General features: G+C 36.8%; 1 protein-coding gene across 1 annotated transcript in view; it reads right to left on the bottom strand.

Moving 5' to 3' along the window:
- PLPPR4 (phospholipid phosphatase related 4) overlaps positions 1-25,885 on the bottom strand; it is a 45,487-nt gene extending 19,602 nt beyond the window's left edge. The window contains exons 1-2 of the mRNA XM_003892246.5: positions 25,501-25,885; positions 1,419-1,604 (exon numbers count right to left, since the gene is read on the bottom strand). Of these exons, the coding sequence (XP_003892295.1) occupies positions 1,419-1,604; positions 25,501-25,722 (408 nt within the window). The 5' untranslated portion in view covers positions 25,723-25,885. The remainder of the gene's footprint in view (positions 1-1,418; positions 1,605-25,500) is intronic.
- Positions 25,886-27,639: the final 1,754 nt, after the last annotated feature.

The raw sequence follows: 27,639 nt of genomic DNA, 5'->3' as shown, positions 1-27,639 counted from the left end.
TACATCATTAATAGTTCTAATGATCGGACAATCACTGTCGAATAACTCATTAATTTATAAAGTATTTAGAGACCTTTTAAATATGATAAAGTTCTATGAAAATTAAGTTTCCATTTTATATTCTGAGAATATTTTATACACTATGTATTTAAAGTGTAAACAGCATTATATTAAATAATTCCCAGCATTATTTAGTATTGGGGAATTGAAAAAATCCATAGCTACATAAAAGTGTAGCGTTTAGAACATCTATGCAGAGACTCTTCTTAAACTGCTGCTGTACTGAGCCTGAACAGGTCAATTAACTAGAATGTGAAGCTTTCAAATAAAGCTTTTAATTTCATAGCCATTTCCTTTGACATTCATGAACATGCTAAAAGCAAAACACGAGTTTTTCACCATAGAAGTCAATATCATTTCCCTTGAAAAGTGTTTCTTGTCCTCTTAGGTAGTATTTTTGGGGCAAAAGAGGTGGTGAAAACGGTTGGCCAGTCTTATTTGTTAATAGATTTATCTAAAAATGTGTTACAATGTATGTTAACACATTAAAAACAACTATGTTTTGAATTTAGTTCCAGTACATTAGAGCATTTCTTTATGTACATATTTTATTTATTTAATTATTTATTTTAGATTTTTTATTGGTACATGATAGATGTACATCTTTTCAGGATATAGCTGATAATTTGATACATTCATATAACATGTAAAGATCAAATCAGGGTAATTAGGGTATTCATCATCTTATATATTTATCTTTTCTTTATGCTAGGAACATTTAAATTGTTCTCTTCTAGCTCTTTTGAATTTATGAACATTTTAAAATGTAAATGCCTTTTCTGAATATAAAACAGTTTATTCTTTGAGCATGTCCGTATGTATGTGTATGTGTTCATGCATGGATGCCTTGAATGAGTTTTTATATCTTTTCTTTATAATTATTTATGCTCAGTACTCATAATTAATAAACAGTGATAATCTAGTAAAAAAATGAAACTGTAAGTGATACCAAATGCACTTTTGGAAGACAGTCTGTTGAATATGTAATTTCCCCCCCCCATTTTTTCAGGCTTCGGATACCAAATAAACACATGTAAAGTAAGTTAATTAGGAAGTGTATCAGAAATATCCTATTAGCCATTCAAAGAGAATTATAAAGTTACAAAACTTTTCATAATGATTTATAAAAATAAACACTAGGAATCAATAATTTTTCAAATCATAGAATGTTTAAATTTTAATGCCAATAACGTTATGCTATTAACTTCCACATGATACTGTCAATATATCTCAAAGACACGATTTTGATTTAAGATTTACAGTTCATCTTTTGTTTGCTTTGAACCCATTTATTATACAAATGTGGTGATTTTTAGTTTTTCAGGACTGATAAACACAATTTTGGGGGTAATTCTTACCGTAATTGCAGGTCCAGCAAAAGCCAAGCTAAGCAACATGAGGAATGGAATTGCCTCCTGGGTTGGTTCAATGTACGGCATGCTAAGACTCCGATCATAGCAGCTAAATCCAGAGTGTACAGGTTTGAAGACATCTGTGAGTTCGAGGAAATAGAGGCTAACCACCGATGATGCCAATATAGGCAACTAAGAATGAAGGACAAAGAAGATCAATTTATTCTACCTGACATACAGGCCATACATAGAAAACAAGCGGCTTTCTCTCCTTCTCTCACTATTCCTCTCTGATTCCAGAGTTAAAAATCATTTGTAAGTTCTATTGCTTCTACCTTCAACGTGGATTCCAATTCACCCACCTTAGTCACAGCCTGTTACGAGTCGACCCCAACCTTCTAACTGGTGCTACACTTTCACTCCCACCCTCCCACTATACCCATTCATTTTCCACACAGCATTCCAAGGGGTCTTGTAAAGGTATTTCAGATCAGACGTGTCAACATCACTGATAATCAGAGAAATGCAAATCAAAACCACAATGAGACACCACCTCATACCAGTCAGAATGGCAATTATTAAAGTCAGGAAACAATAGATGCTGGTGAGGCTGTGGAGAAATAGAAATGCTTTTACACTGTTGGTGGGAATGTAAATTAGTTTAACCGTTGTGGAAGACAGTATGGCGATTCTTCAAGGGTCTAGAACCAGAAATACCATTTGACCCAGCCATCCCATTACTGGGTATACACCCAAAGGAATAGAAATCATTCTAGTATAAAGACATATGTACATGTATGTTTATTGCAGCACTGTTTACAATAGCAAAGACATGGAACCACAAATACCCATCAATGATAGACTGGATAAAGAAAATTTAGTATATATACACCATGGAATACTATGCACCCATAAAGAGGAATGAGATCATGTCCTTTACAGAGGCATAGATGAAGCTGGAAGCCATCATTCTCAGCAAACTAACACAAGAACAGATAACCAAACATGCATATTCTCATTCATAACTGGGAGTTTAACATTGAGAACACATGGACACAGAGAGGGGAACAACATACACCAGGGCCTGTTGGAGGGTGGAGGTTGAGGGGAAGGAACTTAGAAGATAGGTTGATAGGTGCAGGAAACCACCACGGCACACGTATACTTATGTAACAAACCTGCATATTCTGCACATGTATCCCCCTTTTCTTTAGAAGAAATAAAGAAAACAAACAAACAAACAACAACAACAACGAAGTATTTCAGATCACATCACTCCCTATCTGAATCACTCTAGTGGTTCCCACTCAACTTGAATAAAATCCAAATGCCATCCCATGCAATGCAAATTGCTTCATGTTTTGGCTCTTGATTCTTCTTGTACCACATTTTCATCGCTCCTCAGCCCCCTGCTCACTGAAATCTAACTGGTTTTCATTCTTTTCCTGTAATAGTCAAATTCATTTCTGCCCAGGATCCTTTGCACTTGCTGTTTCTTCTTCCTTTTGTGCTCTTTTTCTGGCTCTTTATACTACTGGCTTCTTTACATCATTTAATGATGACTTTCTGCACGCTCTACCCAAGGCAGCTCTTGATCCATCCTTCAATCTCTACCTTATCATTTTGCTTGATTTTTTTTCATGACACTTATCATTAACTGAAATTACCTTGCCAGTTTAATACTTCACTTATTTGTTTTTCATCTCTCCCAATCTCCCACTGAAATAAGTGCTCTATGAAGTGAGAGTCTGCCAGTGTTATTTATAAGTCCTGGCACTTGGTAGGCAGGGAATACATCATTTAATAATTTAAGGAAGCAATCAATACTTGCTGATAACTAGCTAATTGAATAAATGCATAAACCTTAATTTAATTACAATAACTAGACTGGAGTTACCAGATTTAGCTAATAAAAATACAGGTCACCCAGCAAAACCAGAATTTCAGATAGCAATGAATAATTTTTAGTGTAAGTATACCCCATGCAATATTTGAGAGAGACTTATACTGAAAATTGTTCATTGTTTATCTGAAAATCCTGACTTCACTGGGTTTCATCTATTTGGTCTCCCTAAACTAGGCACAGTGTACTTTCTAGGTTTTGTGTACCCTTTTTGGGTTCAATTATTTATTCATTCATGTTTGAATGTGCCAGGCACTGTGTAGGTAGATGTAATACATTGAACAAAAGATAGACTTGGTCATCAAGGAGCAGTAGCTTAGTGAGAGACCTGCTCTCAGCTAAACAGAAAATATCACAAATGCTGAATCTAGTGCCAGACTTTCCAGAACCTGAAAATGTAGACTTATGTAACACTCAAAGAATTGCTTAGTTTAAGGCTTTGTTCCTTTAGAGGATATAATATTTATTTAAGCAAACAGGAAATGTTTTTTATAAAGACAATATTTACTGCTCATGATTTCTGATTGTTTGGTTTGAAAAAAACAATTTTTTAATTTTTATTTTTAGAAGACAGCATTATGCCTTCTATTCCCAAGAGGTCTTTTTTTTTTGTAATTAAGAAATAATTAGGTTTACTGGGGGAAAAAAAGAAATACATAGTAAGTAATCTTGCATTATCTTTCTGTTTTTCAGATGGATGCTTTGTAGAGAACCAAAAGTATATCAAAAATATTTATTTTTTCTTAGCGACTATTATTCGATCACTTCAAGTATCTGATCATTCCGCCTCACTACTTCCCTCTTCGATAGTGCACGAATAGTAGCTTTCAATCTTGACCAATAAATCAGCACTTCATGGTGCATGCACATTATTTACATTTCCACTTAAATCCATATAAATATATTTAAGTATTAATTTAACAAGTACTTCATAAAGTGCTTACTATGCGTCAATTTTTCTGTTTTAGATATTTTAATTAATTTGACAGATTTTAAACTCATTTAACCTAAAATTTTCTATTGTGATGTAAGATAACTGCTATCAGTATCCTCATTTTGCAGGTGGATAAGCAGTTACCTGTCATAAGTGACAGAGGTGGATTTTGAATACATGAATTCTAGTTCCAAAGTCAACAATATCTGGAATAAATAGCTTATAAATGTTATTAAGTACTGTTATTGTTATAACTAGTAACAATAATATATTCATTAAACATCACCTTTCTCATGAAGCTTTGCTTGATAATACCTTTTGAGAGTAATTTCTTTAGTCTTAATCCCCTAGTACTTCTTTTTAGGAAATTTTTACCCACTGCTCTTTTTTATCTGCTATAAATTAGGTTTAGTCTTTTGCTTTGCTTCCCAAACTAAAATCGCCTTAAGGCAGGGGCCTAATCGTACTGATTTCTGTGTTGCCACTAATATACAGTATAGTGACTTCCAAATATATATGCATGTATCTCTATAAATACATATATGCTACATTAACATATGAATTAATTTGTCACTAATATTATGCATTAGTCTTTTCAGCCAGTAGCCTTCCTGAAACTGACAATTTTTCCAATTATATCATCTTTCCAATTATATAATTTTCCATATTAATATCTTCTACATTTCTATAGAAGCATGTTTTAAAACCTTCATTTGTTTCCATAATAAGAATCATTTTTTCGCTGGGCCTGGTGGTTCATGCCTGTAATCCCAGCAGTTTGGGAGGTGGGCGGATCACGAGGTCAGGAGTTTGAGACCAGCCTGACCAACATGGTGAAATCCCATCTCTATTAAAAAGAATCTTTTTTTCTTTTTGATATCTATTTCTCTTATTTTTTCAAATCATATTTACTCTGTTCCTTACATCATTTTGTTTGTAATAAAGAGTTACTTGTATAAAATCTTCATTATATTCATTATATTTTAGAAATAAATAATTTTATACATGGTGTTCCCATACTGTAGTTTACTACCCAATGTAATGAATTAAATGACAATGTTTATTTCTAACATAATTGTCTTCAGAGTTACCTTTTTATCTTTGAAATGCTCAACAAGAGCTTTTTTTTTTTTTTTTTTGAGTGTAAGGAATTTAACAGATGGTATGTGCCAATTTTGGCATACATATAGAATTGATATGCACATAATAAAATTACACAGACTTGTTTTGATTGCATTTAAAATGAGATTTTGAAAATGAGATTTAAAGAGATTTTTTAAAAGTATGTAGCCAAACACTACAAATTTTATTCTCCAGTCATGATATAGCCCTCAAAAAAGTGTGAACCAAACTTTCTTTTTTTTTTTTTGCAGGGGCGCCATCTTGGCCTACTGCAACCTCCACCTCCCGGGTTCAAGTGATTCTCCTGCCTCAGCCTCCCGAGTAGCTGGGACTACAGGCGTGTGCCACCATGCCTGACTGATTTTTTGTATTTTTAGTAGAGATGTGGTTTCACCGTGTTAGCCAGGATAGTCTTGATCTGCTGACCTCGGTTATCCACCTGCCTTGGCCTCCCAAAGTGCTGGGGTTACAGACATGAGCCGCCGTGCCCGTCTGAACCAAGCTATTTGTATGCAGCAATAGAGAGGAGAGCTATTACCTGAGGATTAGGAAAACGGTTTATTTTCAAAAAGAAAAGATTGATTCTTATAATTACCATCCACTAAGGAACCTGTGAGTGAAAATAATAGAGCAATTTTTAAGAAGAAAAATTATAACCGTTTTAGAGAACAGGGCAAACAAAAGAAAGGTGTTTCAAAATACCACATTTGCTAGTCAATATTGATTTTTCTGATGTCAACTTTAAAAAGACAAATTTAGATTATATATATCCATTTTAGTGAAACATTTTATCAAATCTATCATGACACATTATCTAGATCAGATAGCTTACTTGTTTTTAGCATGATTATAATAAAGACAAACTACTTTTCTTTGGGGAGAGTTCACTTTGCTCTGAGCCTAGGGCAAAACAGATCAGCTGCATTCTTTGCCTTCTTCATAGCCATCATGAATTCAGAGTCCTATAAGAGCCTTTTGATCAAAACTGGTGGAAACCATAGTCACAAAGGGCCAATTAATATATATGGTAATGGTGGCTCATCCATTTAGTCATTCAACAAATATCTTTGGGAGCCTCCTAGCCCAAGGCCTTGTTCTAGGTCCTGGGAATACAGTTATGATAAAACAAAATCTTTGTCCCTCTGAATATTTCATTCTAGTTGAGGAAACCAGGTAAAAAATATATATTATATATATTAAATGTATGTCAGAAATATATATATCAGAAAGAACACATACTATAAAGAAGAGGGCTGTGTAATTAAGTGCCTGAATTCCTATTTTAGATCAAGGAAAACCTATTTGAGTAGGTGCCATTTAAGCAGGGACTTGAATGGGCAAGAAAGAACTAACTGGATAAAAACCAGGTGAAAAGCATAATCAAATGGAGGAAGTGATACAAAATGAAGTCAGAGAGGTAGATTTGGGACCAGACGTTGCAGAGTCCTGAAGTCCAAGGAGGAAGTTAGAATTTTATTTAAAGTAGGATCAGAAACATTCCGGAGAGTTCAAGCAGAGGTGTAATAGGATTTGCAATGTATTTTACAAAGATCTCTGGCTGTCAGATTGAGGATGATCATGGCGGGTCAAAAGTAGGAATAGGGTAAAAATTTAGAAGGCTGTTCAAAACTCAACAAATATGTATTGAATGCCTAGTAGGCACCCAGCACTTCTCTAAGTGTAAGGAATGTAGCGGTAAACCAAACAGAGAACTCCATGCACTCACAGAGCTTACTTTCTAGTGGTTGCATGGCAATGGCGGAAATCCAGGAGAGATGAGGCAGCATGTCCTAGAGTTTAGTACTGGAGATACAAAGAAACTGGTAGATTGTTGATATGGTTTTGGAGACAGATATAACAAACCTTGTTTATGGCTTGATCAGTGAAGAAGATAAAACAATAAAGGTTGATTTCAAAGATGGGGTTTGAGGAATTAGGTCAGTGATGTCATTCCTTGGGATAGGAAGAAGTTTGGATGGAAAGAATAGAAGATTCTGTTTTGAAAGTATTAAAACTGTTACGTCTCTTAGTTATTAAAGTAAGATGTCGACTTGGAGCTAACAGGAGAGACCAAGGCTGGAGGCATAAAGCTGCAAATTATTGGTACTGGATGATTTAAGCAGCAAAATCCTCACTTTTGGAGAACAACGCTAGCATAAGACATTTCAAAGTTAAATTATTTTAGCTTTGATATAAGCAATGTCACAAGAAGGCAAAGAAAATAATTGTGTATATTCGTGCCAATCATATGCAAGATCTATTATAAGAGATAAAGGAAGATTTTAATATTAATAACACATTTAAAATGAGATGCTTGGAACCAACTTGATAAATACCCTGAAATCATATAAAATGTGAAATTTGAAACAGTAATACAGTACATTGAAATTCAATTCAAACTGGGAAAAAAATGCTAGCAGATCAAAGCAATTGTATTAAAGCCTGTAGCCATGAAGAAGGTTGTCACAGGTCAACACACACGTGGTGAGGGAATTTTCTACTTCCTACAGTATGATCTTTAGTGGCATTCTGTAGTATTTTTTTGCCTTGTAGCTAATACAGATTAATATTTTCTTCAAATATTGATAATAATAATAAAATAATATTAGGCTTTATGATATATAAAACTATCTTCGCTCTAAGTATAGCATATTCAGATTGGCTGCAAAGAACTTCAAAAATACAAATTATAAACATACAGTAACACTTAAAGTGTCATTAAGGGAAATAATTGGTCAGAATGAGTCTGCAACATTACTTAAGGTCTAGAAGTCTAAACTGGTTTTTATACATAAAACAGATACGGCTTGTATGACATGAATAGATACAAATTGAAACAGGGCAGTGTGATTGAGGGAAACCGGTCTGGCCTCAGAACCAGAAGAATCCAGTTTCTCCCCTTATTTATTCTGCCAGCTTCTTCTGGGATTTGGAAAAGTCACTTAACCTTTCTGGGCGTCATTTCTTATCAATGAAATGATGGGTTTTTTTTACATTGCAATCTAATACTGAAATGCTTCATATACTGTCATGAATGAAGAATCATTTCTCTCATTTCTTTCACACTGTCACTGCCTTATATAAAGCATTAGGGCCTTTAAAAAAAAAAACTCTAGGCTGGGCGCGGTGGCTCAAGCCTGTAATCCCAGCACTTTGGGAGGCCGAGACGGGTGGATCACGAGGTCAGGAGATCCAGACCATCCTGGCTAACACGGTGAAACCCCGTCTCTACTAAAAAATACAAAAAACTAGCCGGGCGAGGTGGCGGGCGCCTGTAGTCCCAGCTACTCGGGAGGCTAAGGCAGGAGAATGGCGTGAACCCGGGAGGCGGAGCTTGCTGTGAGCCGAGATCCGGCCACTGCACTCCAGCCTGGGTGACAGAGCGAGACTCCGTCTCAAAAAAAAGAATTAAAAAAAAAAACAAAAAAAAAACGCTATTCTCTTCATAATTTGTTTCATCCTCCACAATGCTTCCAAACTAATTTTCCTAGAATTCACACCTCATCGCGCATTTAATGGTGCCCCATTAATAACAAAATAACGTGCAAATTTTTTAGAATGATATTTATGACTTTTAAAAATATGGCCTTGATCTGCCTTTCTTGGTTAATTTTGCTTTCCACCTACTCTCCACTCTCCTAAACCAGAAAGACAGCCCATGTTCCCATTATATTTATATTTCAAAAAGATGCGTTCTAGTCTCTGCTTCACGTTACAGTTCCACATTTATTTCTCATAAAAATTGGACTTATCCTTTCAGGTTGAGGTCATAGAATTTTTTCTCCCTGAAACCTTCTCCAGGCTCTCCACTCAGAATTGAAGACTCCATCTCATATACTACATATATAACTTTATCAAAGGATCTGTTAGTCTGCCTCTGATTATAGTTATTTATATATTACCAGCCCTTGCCCTAAGATCAAGTACTCAAAAGTGAAACCTTTGCAATTTACCCAATGCTTTGAATGTTCTAGGTGTCCAATAAATGTTCACTGAATTTAATTGAAAGAAATCAAGAAATTTTGATTAAAGGAACAAAAAACATAGACAGTTTCTGAAAAATACACAGCAGGTGTTGAAGACTTAGGTGCAAGATACTAGTTAAGTTTAAAAGATTGCTATATTCAATCTATCAGTATCCCCAAATTACGAATGAGAAAACTGAGGCAGAAATAGTTTACATAAATTGTGCAATAGCCACAAAGCCCCCAGGTGGGAACACCCAGACTCCTACCCAGGTGTCTAAGTTGGGAAATGTGCTCAAAATTCTTTGCTCATGGAACTCATCTGGCTTTCCTCCTCCACAATGCTAAGATAACTGCATGTGGGGTGCCCATATGGGGAGAGGGGGTCCTAGGGGACAGGTGCAGTTTGAAGAAGGCCACTCTGTTTCTCTTAATTCTTATTACTCTTAAACATGTTCTCTACTCACTTATTCCTTATCTCCCAAACATGAAAATTTCTTTGTTTGTTCCAATCTGAGATCTATCTTTTCTAGAGCTCCTCAGTTTCGGTAGAATTTATTAGGTATGTACTCAGACCTAAAAAGCAAAGGACATTTACTGAGTTTTCATTTCGACATTTCCTCCTAATTATCTAATTTAATTCTTATAACCTCCTTGGGATTCTTAAGATAAATTTAAGATAAGGACCGTGGCCCAGATAAGTAAAATAGAACGCCTGGCTGCAAAGGCCAGTAATAGAAACCTGGTCTGTTAAATTCCTGGAAGCATGCACCGCCGTGTATCCTGCTGCCATTCTGCCACATGTCACCATCTGGCACTAGTCTAGTGCTTTTCAGGAAAGGATAGCCCCAGGCTTCAATGAGATTGCCAGTTTAAAGGACACAAGGAGAGAGATGGCCATGTGTCAAGGGGTTTCAACGGCAACAACAGCAAAGGGCTGGCAGACGCTTTCAAATCACACTCTCACTGATGTGTTGCCCTCAGGTCCGCAAGGTTCTTCCCTGTGCAGTTTCTGTGAAGTCATTTGTATTATTTTGGTTTGGGGAATATCTTAAGAGCATTTAATTATATTTTGGATATGGTCTGCTTTTATTTTCACTTTTGTCTTCCCTAGTAAATGATTTCTAATATAAAGTATCAGAAATTAGGCAAACGTAAGGTTCCAGATGTTTTCCTGCTTTTAGTGTTTCCTTTGGATCACTTTCTCTGACCATACAGAGATATCCTGATGAATGCCTGGATCATAGCAATTGTCATATGGGATGGCAGTTGTTCCTTTACGTTCTCTCCTATTCGGCCACAAGATCCTTGAAAGCAGAGAAATTGTCTTATCCATCTCTTTATCCCTGACATATTAGGTGTCCTCAATATACAATAAACTAATATATACAATAATATACAATAAACTAATACATACATGGATAATTTGAAGAGAGATGCCAAATGTTGAGATGTTCTTGCTGTATTGTTAAGAAAATATCCCCCATTTAAAAAGATCTTCATTTATTCTACCACAAGAAAATGCTTTGTATTTTGAATTTCTAGAATTCTAATGATTTCGTTAGCATTAAAAAAATCAAGAAGCTTACATTGGATCCTCCATAGCAATGATAATTAATAGAGAAGAGCTACCTCACCTAGTAGATGTATTAGGTTGAATGGGAAAAAAATCTGTTCTATGTTTTATACCTGAATATGAAACTACATCTTTACAGCTCTAAAAGGACCAATACAACCACTCAATGATCTAACAGTAAAGTCAAAAATAATGATAAATGGTTGTTTTATTACCTGAATATTGATCTAGCACTAGGCTTGGGGTAGTAGGTTTTGTAATCACCAGTCTTAACCTCAGGTAGTAAAAATTTGTTCTTCTTACATAATTAGACACTGAAGTATGTGCATTGTCTTGGGAAGCATTTTATTCTTTAAACCAAATTAGAGACTAAGACCTGAGGCTGAGGATCTGTATTTCAATTGTTAAAAGTAATTGCTTTTAAATCCTTTCTTCCAGCTGTAATTTCTCTTCCCTTACAACATACAGCAGACATTTTAAAATTTGGATAATAATTGTAATTTAATGCTACTAATATTTGACAGGTACCATTTAAAGTACTTTATATGTTTGAATTCATGCAATCTTCACAACACCTTTTTGATGAAGGTACTATTATTACTGCCATCTTACAGATGAGGAAACTGAGATTACATGAGATTACATGATTTGTACAAGGTTATACAGTAAGAGTCCATGATTTGTATAAGGTTATACGGCTTGTTAGCTGGATTACAAACTCAAGAAATCTGGCTTCCCAATTCATGTTTGTGATTATTGTACATACTACCTCTTCCTAGGAGCTTATGCTATGGACCAATGGGTTTCCAAAGACATTGAGAAATAACAAAATTAAAAAATTAGAATATTTCTCTTTATAGATTGTTAATGCTACCCTACAATTTCTATAATGTGTGATATTGCGTATATTCTTGATGTCCTCTAACAAAACTAAGACCTTAATATCCTTAGATTAAATAGTGCTTTCCCTATTAGTGGGATTGTTATATTCACACAGAGAAAGCATATAGATGTTCACATAACCTGGCAAAGGAAAGACATAGTGCATACAAAACAAGCATTAAGGGGAAAAAGTCTATTGCAATAATGTCAGGCAAAAGTGACATAACTAAAACTTCTATATGAGGGATCTTCAAAAGTCATGGAACATGTATATTATGAAAAAATTGTGAATGGATTTCAATTTTTTGCACCAAAATAAGCTCATACTCACTGAAAACATGTCTGAAAAAGATCTAGTTTGAAACGCCAAGAAGGATAAGATATCAGTTTGAAAAGAACCCCTATCAGAGCAACATGAATTTTGCTCAAATTGAAGCAAGAACATCCATCAAATTTATGATGAAACTTTGGTAGAAGAATGGCAAAATCATTGATACTTTACAGAAGGTTTATAAAGAGAAGAAATCCGAAGTTTACAAATGGATGATTCATTTTAAGAAGAGAAAAGATGATGTTGAAGATGAAGCCCACAACATCAGACCATCTACATCAATTTGCAAGGAAAACATTTGTTTTGTTCATACCCGAATTGAAGAGGACTGACTACTAACAACACAAACAATAGCCAACAACATAGACCTCTCCCTTGGTTCCGCTTACACAATTCTGACTGAAACATTGAAGTTTTGCAAACTTTCGATTCAATGGGTGCCAAAGTGACTGTGGCCAGATTGACTGCAGACAAGAGTAGAGCTTTCAATGGAATTTTTTAAACAAGTGGGCCATCAAAGTCCTGAAGCATTTCTTCAAAGAACTGTAACAAGTGATGAAACATGGTTTCATCAGTATGATCCTGAAAACAAAGCACAATTAAAACAATGGCTACCAAGATGGGAAAGTGGTCCTGGTAAAGCAAAGGTGGACTGGTTAAGAGCAAAGGTCATGACAACATAATTTTGGGATGCTCAAAGCATTTTGCTTGTTCACTTTCTGGAGGGCCAAAGAACAGTAATATTTGCTTATTATGAGAATGTTTTGAGAAAGTTAACCAAAGTGTTAGCAGAAAAATGCCCAGGAAAGCTTTGCTAGAGAATCTTTCTCCACCATAACAATGCTCATCTCTCTCACCCAAACAAGGGCAATTTTGTGACAGTGTCAATGAGAAATCATTAGACATCCATTTCACAGTCCTAATTTGGCTCGTTCTGACTTAGTTTTGTTTTCTAATCTTAAGAAATCTTTCAAAGGTATCCATTTTTCTTCAGTTGATAATGTAAAAAATTTTGCAATGACATGGTTAAATTCCCAGGAGCATCAGTTCTTTAGGAATGGACCAAACAGCTTTTATCATTGCTTGCAAAATTATCTTGAACTTGATAGAGCTTATGTTGAGAAATAAAGTTTATGTTTTTTATGTTTATCTTTTAATCCCATTTTTTTGCATGAACTTTTAGAAGTCCCCCTGTATTTGAGTTATAGCATAAGAAAAGCAAATTTTTGATTTTGAGATCTAAATTGACATATAATCTTAACATTATACACACAGAAATGACTGAATTAAAGACCATCAGTGTTTCTAAATTAATTATAGTTTCATAATGTTTATTAAAATAAGGTATCAATTTTATCATTAAACCATTTTACTTAAACATTATGAAAGTTCATATTTTCTATTATATTTATTCAATTTATTTAACAAATATTTTTAGTATTTGCCTTGTGCCTAATACATTTTATTTGACCTATTAATTATCCAGAAAAGGAATTTCTCATCTAATTTCAGAGATTAGAACACTATAGCGTATCACAAGTTTCTCTTCCCTCTGAGCTTGTCTCCTACGTACACATCTTTATACACACTTAGATGCACACTTAGATGCACATTATGAGCCCTTCTTCAAAGTTAAAACTTTCCAGTGCTGCTGAAGGCCTTAGTTATTTAAGTTTCACTTTTGAAAAGGCTTGGTGCATGTAAAAGAGATGTTGAAGTTAAGCTGTTAATGTGGGACATTAATAACTTCTATTTTAATTTCTAACATATTAATGCTGTGATTAAATTAATTAAAGTAGGTAGGATTGTATTATGTGTTTTACTGGAAAATGCATCAAAAAGATGAACAATATATATAAATAAAATGCTATATAACTGCCAAAGAAAGCCACTTTATTACTAAATACTTAAATGAAAAAATATAACTGCTTTTGGATTGCTTGACCAACACAATCACCTGGGAAGGTAAGTGGCTTGAACCAACAGTAAATAGAGAGAGTGTGAGAGAGAGCTAAATTGCCCTGCTTCACTGCCCAAGCTCAGTGTCCATGCTAAAGAGCTTCTGCTTAGATTGTAAATTGCTGTCCTCTCTGTGATTTTTTTTTAACATGGCGTGGAAAGAATGTGGAACTGAGGACAGATGGCTAAGGACATTGTGATTCTTAGGGTCATCCCATATGAGATACCTTATACCCCGCTCCCTCTCCCTACTGTGCTGCATTGACCTCTGGAATCTTGGGAAGGTGAAGGGTTGTGGTGGAGGAAGAAACAGAGCCTGTTGAGTTTGGTTGGCTGGGGGATTTGGAATGAGGAATGAGCAGTTCTTAAAGTTTTTTGTAGTCCCATAGAGTAGGCATTTTCTAGGGGATGCTACACTTGGCCATTCTTAGTCATGTCGGAACATACATTTGAGCAGTGAAGTCTTAGCAATCTCTTCTTCTATTTCTGAACAGGACTGAAAAGACCACTAGCCTTCAAGGTCAGACAAAGAATAATGTGGCCAAGGCCAAGGCCAAAGCTGAGGTTCAGTCCAGGCTCTGTCTCCCTATATTCATTAATTAAGCTGCTAGATTTATTGACCAACACCACAACTAATGCATCACAGATCTATTGAGAGAGTATCTGCTCTCTGCTATTTGCATTGTTATACAGGCTGGAGTTTAAAAATAAATAATAAAAGGATTTTTTTCTTAATTATGTCCTGCGCCAACCATCTAAAAATTACTAGAACCAATATTATCTATGGAATAGCCACTAGTCTGAGGCTTAAATATTGAGAAACATAACACCATCAAATAATTTTCCTTCATGTACATCAAATTCAACTGGAAGCTAGAAACTAAATGAGGTCTTAATGCAGAAGAGTTTTCAAAAGTTCATCTCTCTATAGTACATTGTTTATAACAGATTGCTGACCATCCTTTTTATGAGGTTTTGCCATGAAGAAGACATTATTTATGTCCAAATCTTCACAGTTGGATGTTCTCCATGTTTTAATCAGTCAAATCTCAGTTGCTACAATACAAGCATTTTCAGATCATCACCCAAGGGATAAGTAACCTGTTAATTCTTCAGGGTGTATGCAACTGCCTTAAAAAAAAGATTTCAATGAATCATACAATAGCCTAAATGAGATGACTCTTTCCCAAAGACTAAATCTAATTTATTCATCATTTTTTAGAAAGCGTAATATTCTTTATTTCACAGATGGTTCAGTTGAGGCATGGGAGGATATTTAATTTGCATTGAACAGACACTGCTGATGATGAGTTTATATATGACACTTTAGAACTCTGGAAAGCTGAGAACGGCAGTGGCTTACAGATTATGGGCCTCCCAACAACCCTGGAATAAGGACTTTCAGTAGAGGGTTACCTGGGCACTGTGTGTAGAAGATGCTCAGTAAATGAGAATTCCCCTCCACTGACTAGGTCAAGATAAGGGTACTGAAAAGAAGTGGTCTCTATTTTGTAAGTGTGTGCATATGTCCCTCTATCTTTAAAAATGAGCAGAAATTCCAGTAAATATTTGTTGTTATTGTATTTAAACATTATAATAAACTGCTCTACCATTGTATGCACACTGTATAAAACATACATAAATGTGTGATACCAATAGAAAACAATCAGGAGAACCAGCCCCTTTCCAGGTAATCTGGTAGCATCTAAAGCCACCACAAAGTTTACTTCAGACAAGATGGGAGAGGCGGTGTTGGTAAATGGGAAAGGGAAATTCGTTTACTAGGCCTGACTTTGCTTTAGAATTCTTGGCCATATTTTATAATTTGTATATGATTAAGGGGTCATAATTACTCTATCCTGACCACAATAGTTCAATCATTTTCAAATGAGGAAAATGAGGCTTAGAGGAAATAAGTTAATTGCCAAAGATTACAAAGCTAATTGGCAGATCGAGTTAAAAAAAAAAAGCTATATTATTTTACAAAAGTAAAAAAATATCTATATCTATATCTAATAGTTTGTTTTACCATAGGCACAAAAAATTGTCTGTGGTGTATGTGCCTTATCTAACTGAAACAACTTTCTATGAAAACTAAAATTGCAAGTTCTTTGCTTCACTGATGCCTTTGAAATTTCAAATCTCAAACAATCCATAGGTAGGTCCTAGATCATAAAATGAACATAAGCATAATTAAGAGATAAGGACTCATATAGACCTTGGATATTGATTTAATCTTCAACTGTTCAATAATCCACAAGGCCGAGCAATGTCTCTGATAGGGAATTTATGATCACTCTGCAAATAAAAATGTCTCCACAAGCTGATAAAAGACAGTTAAAGAAAAATTTATGTTCATATGATTAGTCTTGTTTTATTACATCCAGTTAAAATTTATGGAAATTCTACTATTGACTAGAAAGTACGCCAGTGATGATTCTATATCGTTTCTACTACTTTTACCAAAAGTCACATCATAAGAAATTAATAAATATTTACTCAGTACATAAATAAATTGTTGTAAGAGTACAAAACAGGTTATACCCTGGAATTTCATTTTAGCATTCTGTATTGAAGAACATTTGATATAAGATCAGTCTCTTTTGGACTCTATCCATGAGGACTCAATTTCTGAAGCATGTCTAAGATTTCATTAAATGGCAGTGTACCTCTAAACAAACCCATAGCACAGACTTTTGGTAAGAGCATTAAGTTGTTAACAATATAGTCACATCTACTTCCATTGCTCTCACTCCCAAACATCATTCTTTTGTTAAATGTACTGATTCCATGTTTACCTTTTCCACAAATACATTGATTTTAATTACTTGTCTTTCCCCTTTTCTTTAATTTATTCCTAAGTGATCTAAATACCAGTTTTACACAGACAGAAACCATCTTGTTACAGCAAATAAGAAAGCAATTATCCTCCTCTATGTTGCTTGACAAACAACCAGATAGTAATGATTGGTTTAGTCCAGATAGTGCAATTGGTTCAGTCTAATTATTGATAAGAAAAACACCTCAACGTTACTTATGCCAAAATTAGCATTTCTATCCTTGGCATCCATATTTCAAAATCCACTTGACCATGAAAAGATTACTCCATTCGATAGTTAACTGTAAATAAATTTCTCAGCTAATTCATACCATAAAAGGCTACCATGATGCTCATAATTAGACATTTCACAGTTTAAATATCACCTTTTTTTTCCTTTTGACCAAGATGGAAAATAGCACTACTTGAGTTTTAGACAAGTTTTTGGACTTCTCTGAGTCTTCGTTACTTAATTTTTAAAATAGAGTTTATATTTATTTCTCAGTTGCATTTAAAGGATCAGATGAGATAATGTATGAAAAATTTACATTGAAGTATAAGGGAAAATTCAAAGCTATTCTATAGCTGATGACATAAATTATATTCTTACTCCTTCCCTTGTTTATGCTTTCCTTTACTATCTGTTAGAGACCTCATGTCAAGGGAGTTAATTGTGAAATTACAGGTGGGCATGTAGGCAATGAGAAAAATCCTTTCTGATTTTCTAATCTTTAGCTATTACCATGCTTTTCAAAGAGCCTAACAACTTGGAACAGTGGAAGATCCATTCATAATTGTTTAATGTAAGGTGGTCATGAAATGTGTTTGGAAGTTAGCACAAACAGCTAGCCCAATTTGTTCACATGTAGAATTAGAATGACCTGTATTTTAAATGTTATAATCCAGAGGGAAACTTTCTAATATAAGGAATTCTAGAAATAGTAATAATTAGGAAAGAGCACTAGAACAGGAGTCAGGAGACCTAGGTTCTATTCCTGATCTGATATTAACCAGTGTGTCCTTAGGTAACTCGGGCATACTTGGCATGTCCAAAGGTTAACTCAGTTAACATTTTCAAGGCAAAATTTTCTTACATGATTGAAGAAACAGTGAGGCCATATGTCATTGGATTATATAATTTTATTAGACTTATCTCTGTAATAAGACTTTTAAACTCTGTAAGACATTTCCTCACCTTTTAAATACAATGGTTGCTTGAGAAATAGCCTATGCTGTATACATATGCTGAGAGAAAATGTGTTTGCTATGAGTAACATTTGTAATACATTTCCAACATAAACAGCAATAATTGCGTCTCAAATAATCTTTAACAAGCCAGCTTAGACAACCAAAATGTTTAAAGGGGTCTCCATGGTTTGCTCATAGATTGGATCTCAATCACACACACACACACACCCCCACCCACTTCACTCCTACCTTCAATTTTCTAATGCTTTTTCTTCTAATCCTGCTTGGCTTGACCTCTCTCTGTTTCTATTATCTTTTTGAATTTCTTTCTTTCTATCATTTTAATTGACCTACATATTCTACTCTCCTAAACTCTATTTAATTTCCAAGTCTTCCCTCTCACCCCCACCCATTGATCCTCATTAATCTTCATCAGAGACTCACGGGTGCCATTTGTGCTTGCCCAAAGAGAGCTTGTTTTTAGGGGACACTGTGCCTTTCAGACATATCAAAAATTAAACCAGTTACTATTAAGTAGGAAAAAGCACTAACACAGCCAAGTTTTGTAGCTGAATGTAGAGAAAAACTCTGATCCACAACTCTGACAGAGCCACAACCAGACATGTTTCAAAGACACACATCCAGATACCATGAAGCTAGCCAAGTCACAGCAGAGACAGGGCTCTCCATTGCACTTCTTCACTAGGTTTAGCATTGTTGTTGGAAGCATGTGTGAGACAGTATGGTGTAGTCATAATGCAAGAGCAAGATGGACAGGCTCTGAAATCCTGACTCCCTCATTTCATTGCTATGCGACCCTGGTAAAAACAGTAGCTCTCTGAGCTACAATTTCTGATTCAAAAAATAAAGATAGCAATGCCTTTTCAATAGGATAGTTCTCCAAACTAAAAATAATGTATCTAGAGAGTCCGTCATATAAAGAAGACTTGAAATGGACTATTCTTTTTTATTACTATGATTATTATCATTATTATTAAAATCTCCTTGAAATTGGCAGAAGCCAAGTATTTTTTCTTTCCTGATAAAGTAGAACAAATCACATTTTGAGTAACTTGGCCATGAAGAAACAGTAAGATAGTCGTGATGTTTAGAAATAGAAAATAATTCCCTAATAGCAAGCGCTATGTTCAATACTTAGATTTGTAGAAATGTCCTCATTTAACTCTATCTCTAAAACTTAGGGCTCTAGTCTCTATTTATTTTATTTTGCATCAGAGTTTATGCATTGTGACTTTGAAAGAGAAGAGACTTGCCAACTCATCTCATTTGGCAGGGTTTGAAGTACTTCTTTGAGCAGACTCTACTTCTATACAATCTAAAGAAGAGAAAAAAAATCTACAGCTACTATTTTGGTATATGCAATGCAGAAATGTGATTTTATATTTCCTACTGATGCTGAAGTTTATGTAAAAGGGAATAAGCTAGCAATATTTCTTAGCAAGAAAATCAAGTGAGTTATGTAATTTTAACATAGATCATGAGATAGAACTGAAATCTTGTGAATTAATGTTTGCTACAATTAAAAACCTGTGGACGATTTCCAATGGGAAGAAAATAAAAATTGTATTAAGATTTTGTCAAGACACCACAATTTCAAAATGTGTTTCAAAATGTGTGTCTTTGCTCAAAGGCTTGTTGAACTTCCCCAGGTAGGATAGCAACAGAGTAGCAGCAATGGCTTCTACTCCTGAACAAACTGTTTAGTTACTGACCTTATAGTAATTAAGCTCCATTAACAAAATCCTGCAACATATCTACTGCTAAGTACACATTCAAAGTAATGAAAACTTTCTGAGTAGGCCCGGTGTGGTGGCTCACGCCTGTGATCCCAGCACTTTCGGAGGCTGAGGCAGGAGGATTGCTGGAGCCCAGGAGTTCGAGACCAGCTTGGGCAACATGATGAAATCCTGTCTCTACCAAAAATTATAAATACTGGCTGGGTGTGGTGGTGCATGCCTGTAGTTCCAGGTACTCAGGAGGCTGAAGTGGGAGAATCGTTTGAACCCAGGAGGCAGAGGTTGCAGTGAGCTGAGATCATGCCACTGCACTCCAGCCTGGGTGACAGAGGAAGACCCTGCCACAAAAAGAAAAAAACAAAAGGAATGAAAACTTTCTGAGTAATCTTAATTTTTTGAGATTCAAATATTCTGAATTGGAATGCTTCAGATACTGTAATTTTATACTGAGTGGAGAGAGAGATGATATTCTTACTCCACGTGTATTTGTGCATACATATGTGTCTTTGTGTGTTTTCTCATATGAATAACAGGCAATTTCAAACTCTTTTCTGTATCGGTAACCCTGTCAAAATATATTTGCATATAGGTGAAGCATAACTCTTCTGCCTTCATAAAGTTAGCATCAGGTTTGTTATAAAAATGTTATGTCATATAGCAGAATGTTTAAGGAAAAAGAATCTCATTCCCATTTATTTCATGTTAAGAATTTATATCTTTTTAGGGTTAAAAAGGTAATTTGTCATTTGTTTACATTACATAATGAATTGATCTTTGAGAAGGATGACTAATGAGAACAAAATTGTGAGCCTGAGCCCCAGATGGACCACTGTAATCCTTTGCATAAAGGAAGTGCACTAGTCCCAGACAACCAGCCTTATCGCATACAATATTGGGCTATGCCCAAAGGATTATAACTCATTCTACTATAAAGACACATGCACACATATGTTTATTGTGGCACTTTTCACAATAGCAAAGACTTGGAACCAACCCAAATGCCCATCAGTAATATTCTGGATAAAGAAAATGTGACATACATTCACCATGGAATACTATGCAGCCATAAAAAAGGATAAGTTCATGTCCTTTGCAGGGACATGGATGAATCTGGAAACCAACATTCTCAGCAAACTAACACAAGAACAGAAAACCAAACATCACATGTTCTCATTCATAAGTGGGAGCTGAACAGTGAGAACACATGGACACAGGGAAGGGATCGTCACACACCAGGGCCTGTGGGGGTTGGGGGGCTAGGGGAGGGATAGCATTAGGAGAAATACTTACTATGGGTGACAGGTTGATGGGTGCAGCAAACCACCATGGCACGTGTATACCTATGTAACAAAACTGCACGTTCTGCACATGTACCCCAGGACTTAAAGTATAATTATTTAAAAAAAGTTTGAAAACTCTTTTGCTAACTCTAGGTATACTGCTGGCTGCAGTTGCTACTGTAAGTGATACAGCCATCACTTGCAGGGTACTTGGGAACTTTAAGGGCATGATAAACCTTTTCTTTAGTGGAACATTCCTTTTTAACCTGCTTTTCTCTTTATCCTAATAAGGTTTGGCTATGCTTATCTGAGAGTTCTTTTCACAACTTGACCTTTGTTTCCCCAGGCTGTACAGTGTAAAACTGAGTTATGAAGCTTGCTCATAAAATGATGTGCAAAATTAAAAATCACCGTGTTTTTCAAATCGCCGTCCAATATTACTGTCAACCATAAGCCATTTCATTAGCAAACAGCAGCATAAACCAAAAATGTAAGAAAAAATAATTCTATCCCTTAAACCAATGCGTGCTTTAACATCAGGTATGGCGGTGAACAAAGACAAGATTACTTGCTTTTAGTAGCTGAACACGAACACCTCAGCCTAATGCCCATAGGGGTATAATTAGAGATACCTTGACACTCTGCAAATGGGCTGCCAACATCTTTACTCCTTCCTTGCATCTATCCAGAGTTCTTGTTGAGGGGCACTAGCCACTAACTGATGAGCCAATGTGGGGAGTATGCACTGTCCACCAACTCTTTGTGCTTGGAGGCTCCCAGTGGAGGAGGAATTGAGCTGAGGAAACCGATCTGTTGTCAGAGAAAACTGTATTACCTTTGTCAGTGTGCCCTTGCCTTACTACATCTTCCTTTTTTACCAGTGAGAAACCATAGAAAGTAACTTTGCCTATATGAATGTTCTTTCAACAAGTTGAGAGAGATTGTTATTGCAGTGGTGAAGAGCATGAGCTTTGAGTTAATAGCCAGCCTTGCCTCTAACTTTGCTTTATAAAAATGGGCAAGTTGTTTAACTTTTATGAGTTTCAGTTTCTCTTCAAAACACAGATAATAATGGCTCTTTCTTAAAGAGAAACTTTGAAGATTGAATGACATGGTCATGTAAAGCATTTAGCTTATTGTTAGTACATATTAAGTACTTTATAAATGGTTGTCATTATTATTGTACAAACTTTAAATAGTACTTCACTCTCTCCATTTGTATCAATTAATACAGATCCATTTCAAGAAGCCTGTGGAGCCCAAACTGTTTCTAGAAACTGGGGAGATGACTTCTTCTCAACAATGGGAACTCTCAAGCTGGACCTTGTCAGGACTTGATCTTTTAAGTCCAAACTGTAAGTAAAATAATTTATTTCAGGTCAAGAACAGTTATAAGAAAGGAAAAGAACTAACATATCTTGATTGCCTACCATATCTCAGCCATGATCCTTTAACCGCATGATATATTCAATATTCTAAGACATAGGTATAATAATTTCTATTATGTATGAATACAGGTGTATTTATATTTATATTATGTAATTTCTATTATATGTGAAGAAACTAAGGATGAGAGAAGTAACTTGGCCAGAACTATTCATGTAGTATCTGGCAAAGGTGGTGTTTGAACCAAGTCAATCTGTGTGCAAGGCCCAGGTTTTTCCCAGAGCATGCTGCCATTTTCCTGATATAACTCAGTCCATCTTGATTTTAGCCCCTTTCACAACTCAAGTGAAAGTTTCCCTTCCCTCATTTTCCCAATTAAAGTTTCTTTACATCTCATACCTATCATGAATTAGTGATGTCAAACTCCTAAACTCCTTGAAAAAAGGCAAAGTGTAAGTCGCTCATGGTGTCACTGACTTGAGAACCAGGCACTGTTTTCTTCTGAGATCTGTTTTGTTAGAATCCTCTTGTTACTTAAATTATGGTTTGAGTAACAGAGAAGGCTAAAAATATGTGCTTTAGACTGATATGTGATGGAAAGAGATTCACTCATGTTTCACTTTTCCATCTTAATTTCTAAGGTCTTGGGAAACTGTGCTGGAAAGCAAAGTGTCATTACTCTAGAGCATTTTACTAACATGCAAATTCAAGCTATGTTTATTCAGCCTACAAAAGAGATGTAAATTTAGTACATTGTCACCACCTTCAAAATGAGTCATTTCAAAGCAGCGTGGTAGTGCATCTGGTCAAACCCTTAAATAATTGTTATCCTAATGCAGTCTCCCATTTTCTGGAGGCTCTTTAGTGGTTCATCATACATTTAATTTTTAGGAAGATAATTTGCAATCCAATTGTGTGGATCTGTTTTTGAAGTTTGTTAACCCCAAGACACAGTGTCATCAATGCTCATTTAAACTCCATGAATTGTCTTCAAGTAATTGTTCTATAGCTTGCCCTGCTAAGGAATTCATAGAGGATATCTGAATGGGCCAAAGTAAAAGTAATGAATCTGGGCTATTTCCACTCATGGAAAAGAAGTAACAATTGTCAGATGTCTGTTCCTAAACACACAATTCAAATCCATTACGAGGCACTTGTACTTTTAAAATTCTTGCTTAAGGGACATGTACTCCAGTTAAAGATGCCTCAAAAGTGCACACGGACATTCTGTAAAGGCACATCCTTAATTGTCTGGTTTGCATCCTCTTTCATGGGGGCATTTTCCTTGAAGCCATATAGCTGCAACCCCCATGTAGTCAGCTTCTAGCTGACCTCAGGTGTGTTCCTTCCTGGAGATGGAATTCAGACAAACTGATTTCTCCTAGACAGATGTCATTGATTCAGACACAAATGAAATCACTATAACACAAAACTACATGGATTAGCAATGCGACAAGTGGTCTGATAGATTGAACTTGAAGGCAGGTATCTCATCTTTCTATTCCTTCACCCTTTTCATTATGGAATCTTCTGCTACCTACATTTTCTTGAGAAAGCTCTTCATTATCTTTCAACAAAAATTACCTAAATCGTGGTCAATCGTGGTCTCAAAAATCTCTTGTGAAAAGAGAAAGGATAATAAATGAATTCATTATTTTAAATACATAGGTCCTTTTTTTTTTGCTTCTTTTCTATGGGTCACGAATGAAGGGTCACCCATCATTTCTCTGAAACTTATGCAAGTCACATACATCTTTCTTAAAACTGAAATTATTTAAAAAAATTATGACACCTCTACAAAACTTCCAAATATATTGTTACCTATAAGAACAGACTGACAATATCTCTTCTCCCAAGTTTCAAGGCAGTGACTATTCCTCATCACAGATAAACCTTGCAATCATTGAATACAGAATCTACTGTTTGTACTTGGAAGGGCTAAACCTCCATATTTGGCTGAAAAGATGGCCAGAGAAGGTTATTTATGATTCAGCAACAGTCTTATAATTCTCTATGCAACCCAGACTCTAACTACACAGAATATAGTTTTATGCCTAAAACCATCTGATTTCCCTAAACATATGCAATATACCCCTTTTGTATCTGTAATTTAGTAAACGTCTTGCTTAAAAATGTCTTCCTAATGCAATGGAGCACAGTACATAGAACCACTGTATCTGCCAATCTTTATAACTCCTACCAATTGTTTCTCCCTCAAATACTGCATTTTGGCAAGTTAGAGGGTCATGATGGATACATCTGCATTTAATTGCTTATCTATAATACTGCTCAGCACAGTAAATACACAGATACAAATCACGTAAAATCAGATGATGTCATAGATTTGAAATATTATATATAGTTATGTATACACACATACATAATATGTATTTTTTTACTGTGGAAAGAGGCCAGTACACCGATGATTGATGTTTAGAGATGCAGATCCAATTTCAGAAGCATATGTGAGCACCATAATAATATAATAGGAGAAGGATTTGTGGGGGGGGGGGCAGGGGTAATAAAAGCAATCAACAATATTTGTACTATGTAAACACCTTCAACCCTTATATGCCCTAGGCATAGCTGTGTGCACACAGAGTTCCCGACACGTACTCGGCAGGTTGAAGACACAAATCCCGAAATATGGGCATCATGGCCCCTCTGGGGCACTAGCGGACGTTGTGCACACAGGCACTACAGGAGGGCCAAGGAACTAAAACCGCACTCACTCACACAGGTATCCCTTCCCCGTAGGCCACCCGGCAGCGACACCTCTAATGGTAATCACCCCGGGCTGACAGGTATTCACAGGCACATTCGGGGAGCTGCTGTGAAATCGAGGGGAAGAGGGGAGGGTCGGGCATTTGGGGACAGCGGCGCGCGCCCTGGCACGATCTCTGCGCCTCCAACGCTGTCCAGGACCTGAATTCGCTCAGGAGATGCCCAGAGGATCTGCATTATGCCAAGGCGCTGGGCCAACTCACCTCCACGAAATAAAAGCAGGGCAGGAGGGTGACGCTGTCCTTGATCACTTTGCCCTTTGGCCTCTCCTTCGCCGACATCCCTGCCGCCTGCCCGGGTCTGCGTTCTCCCCCGGGCGAGGTGTGCACAGCGCAGCTGAGGCGAGCTGCCTCCTCCAGCCCCAAGCGTCCGGCGCCGCTGATGTCACATTCCCCGCGGCCACCGCTGGAGCCAGCGCGCTGCATGCAGCGCCCCCGCCTTCTCCCCGCCCCTTTTTGCAGCAACCCAGCGATTCTCTGAGCGTGCCAGTCCTCTTCCTCCCCTAGTCTGGCTCCTGCTCCCCGTTTTTCTGGTGAGAGACGATGTCCAGCTCCCTCCTCCAAGCTGTTGCTGCAATGGCTTCCCCTCCCTGTCACCCTCCCTCAGCTCTCTACCGCCCTTGGGAGGCTCCAAGGCTGCCGGAGCTTGACGTCAAGAATCCAAAAAGGGGGACGCACTCCTGGTTTCTGCAGTAGGGAGGTAGAGGAGCCTAGCCACCTAGTCCCCTTCTGGGAACCCTCCCAGGTCACTCTAGGAATGCTATTCAAGAATGCTAAGGATCAGAAGCTCTGCTCCAGCGCATTGACCCATAGCAAGAAAACCAACCCCTGTCTGCACGAAATGAGATCTTGGATCCCATACTAAAAGTAGGCCGAGGTAGGCACTCACTGAAAGCTGGTTACTAACCAGGAATGACAACTCCTACAGGGGATTCTACCTAGGAGACTCCTTGGCTCCCTTCCACACCGAAACACCCACTAACAAACACTACCGGTTGCCTGGGAATGATGTGGGTTCCTTGCATCCAGAGAGGCAGATGTGTGAATGCGCAGGTAATAGGCATCCTCACTGAGCCCAGAGGCTACTGTATGTTCTAATCTCACTGTCACACTCCCAGAACAGTGTCAGTATCACAATCATAACTGTAAAAAGAAGTATGTCTTCAGATATTAATAATCTGAAATCCTTCACCTTGTTGGCAGTATACATGGCTGGTCTCAATTTTGTGATTGCTTTGGCAACCAGAAGTATCAAGTTGATACAGAAGAGAGAAACACCCAGCAAACAGGAGACATGGTATTATACTAATAAAGATAAGTTACTTTTGTGATCACATGTCCCAGGCCATTTCCAGTATCTCCAAGTCTCCATTTCAAGCATGTGATGAACAATTTCCAACCAATTTGTCCATTTCCCTCTTTTAGTTGCTCCTCCAATAGGTCTTTAGCAATATGGGACCACCCTATCTGATAATGTACACATTTCACTGCCAACATCACCTCTTGCTCCCACTTTCCTCTGCCAGGCTTGGGTTCCAAAGTCTTGCATTATAATTGCTTGTTTCCGCCTCCCAATTTGCCATACTCACCTGATAATATGCCAGCTTAGTTGAGCCAACTTCTTCGCTCTTACCAGAGCAACTGAAAGTTACTGGAGGAAAACACGTAACTGCATGCTCCTGTCTCACATCCAACTCGTGACCACAAACTCCAAGTAGGTCCTGGAGTTGCCCCCACAATTCTGTAATTTTTTTCTGTCCAGCCATTTTTCCATTCACAACTTCTCACTTCTCAAATCTCCTCATTCTCAGTTCCTGACATTAACTCTTATTTCAGTTAGAAAATGGAAGTACTCAGAAGAGAACTACATCTTCTTCCCAAACTCACTACTTGCCCCACCTCCCACCACACACAGTGACCGCCATCTCTTGCCTAGACTGGCATAACATAACAGCCTTCTAACTGTTCTACCAGCTTTTGCCCTTGCCATTCCCACAACCTACAAACCATTCCCTATGTAGCAACCAGAAAGGTCCTTTGAAAAGTAAACCCAATTGTGTTTTTCCCCTACCCAAACCCCCCAAGAGCTCTCTTCCACTTCAGTGGGAAGTCCAAACTTCCCATCTCTTCCTTAAAGCCCTGCCTGGCCACCCTGCCTGGTTCTAGGACCTCATTCACATCACTTTGCACCTCAATGGTCTGGCCATTCCAGCCTAGCCTTTCACTGCCTCCGGAGCTTTGCACTTACTGTTCCTTTGTCCAAGAACTGTGTTCCGCCAAAATCGCGTGGCTTACCCCCTCACTTAATTCATATCTCTGCTCCAATTTTAACTCCTCAGGGAA

This window comes from Papio anubis, chromosome 1 (assembly GCF_008728515.1).
Source record: "Papio anubis isolate 15944 chromosome 1, Panubis1.0, whole genome shotgun sequence".
In the NCBI taxonomy this organism is placed as follows: domain Eukaryota; kingdom Metazoa; phylum Chordata; class Mammalia; order Primates; family Cercopithecidae; genus Papio; species Papio anubis.
The sequence above is the reverse complement of the archived record's forward strand: the minus strand, read 5'-3'. Positions and strand labels throughout refer to the sequence as shown.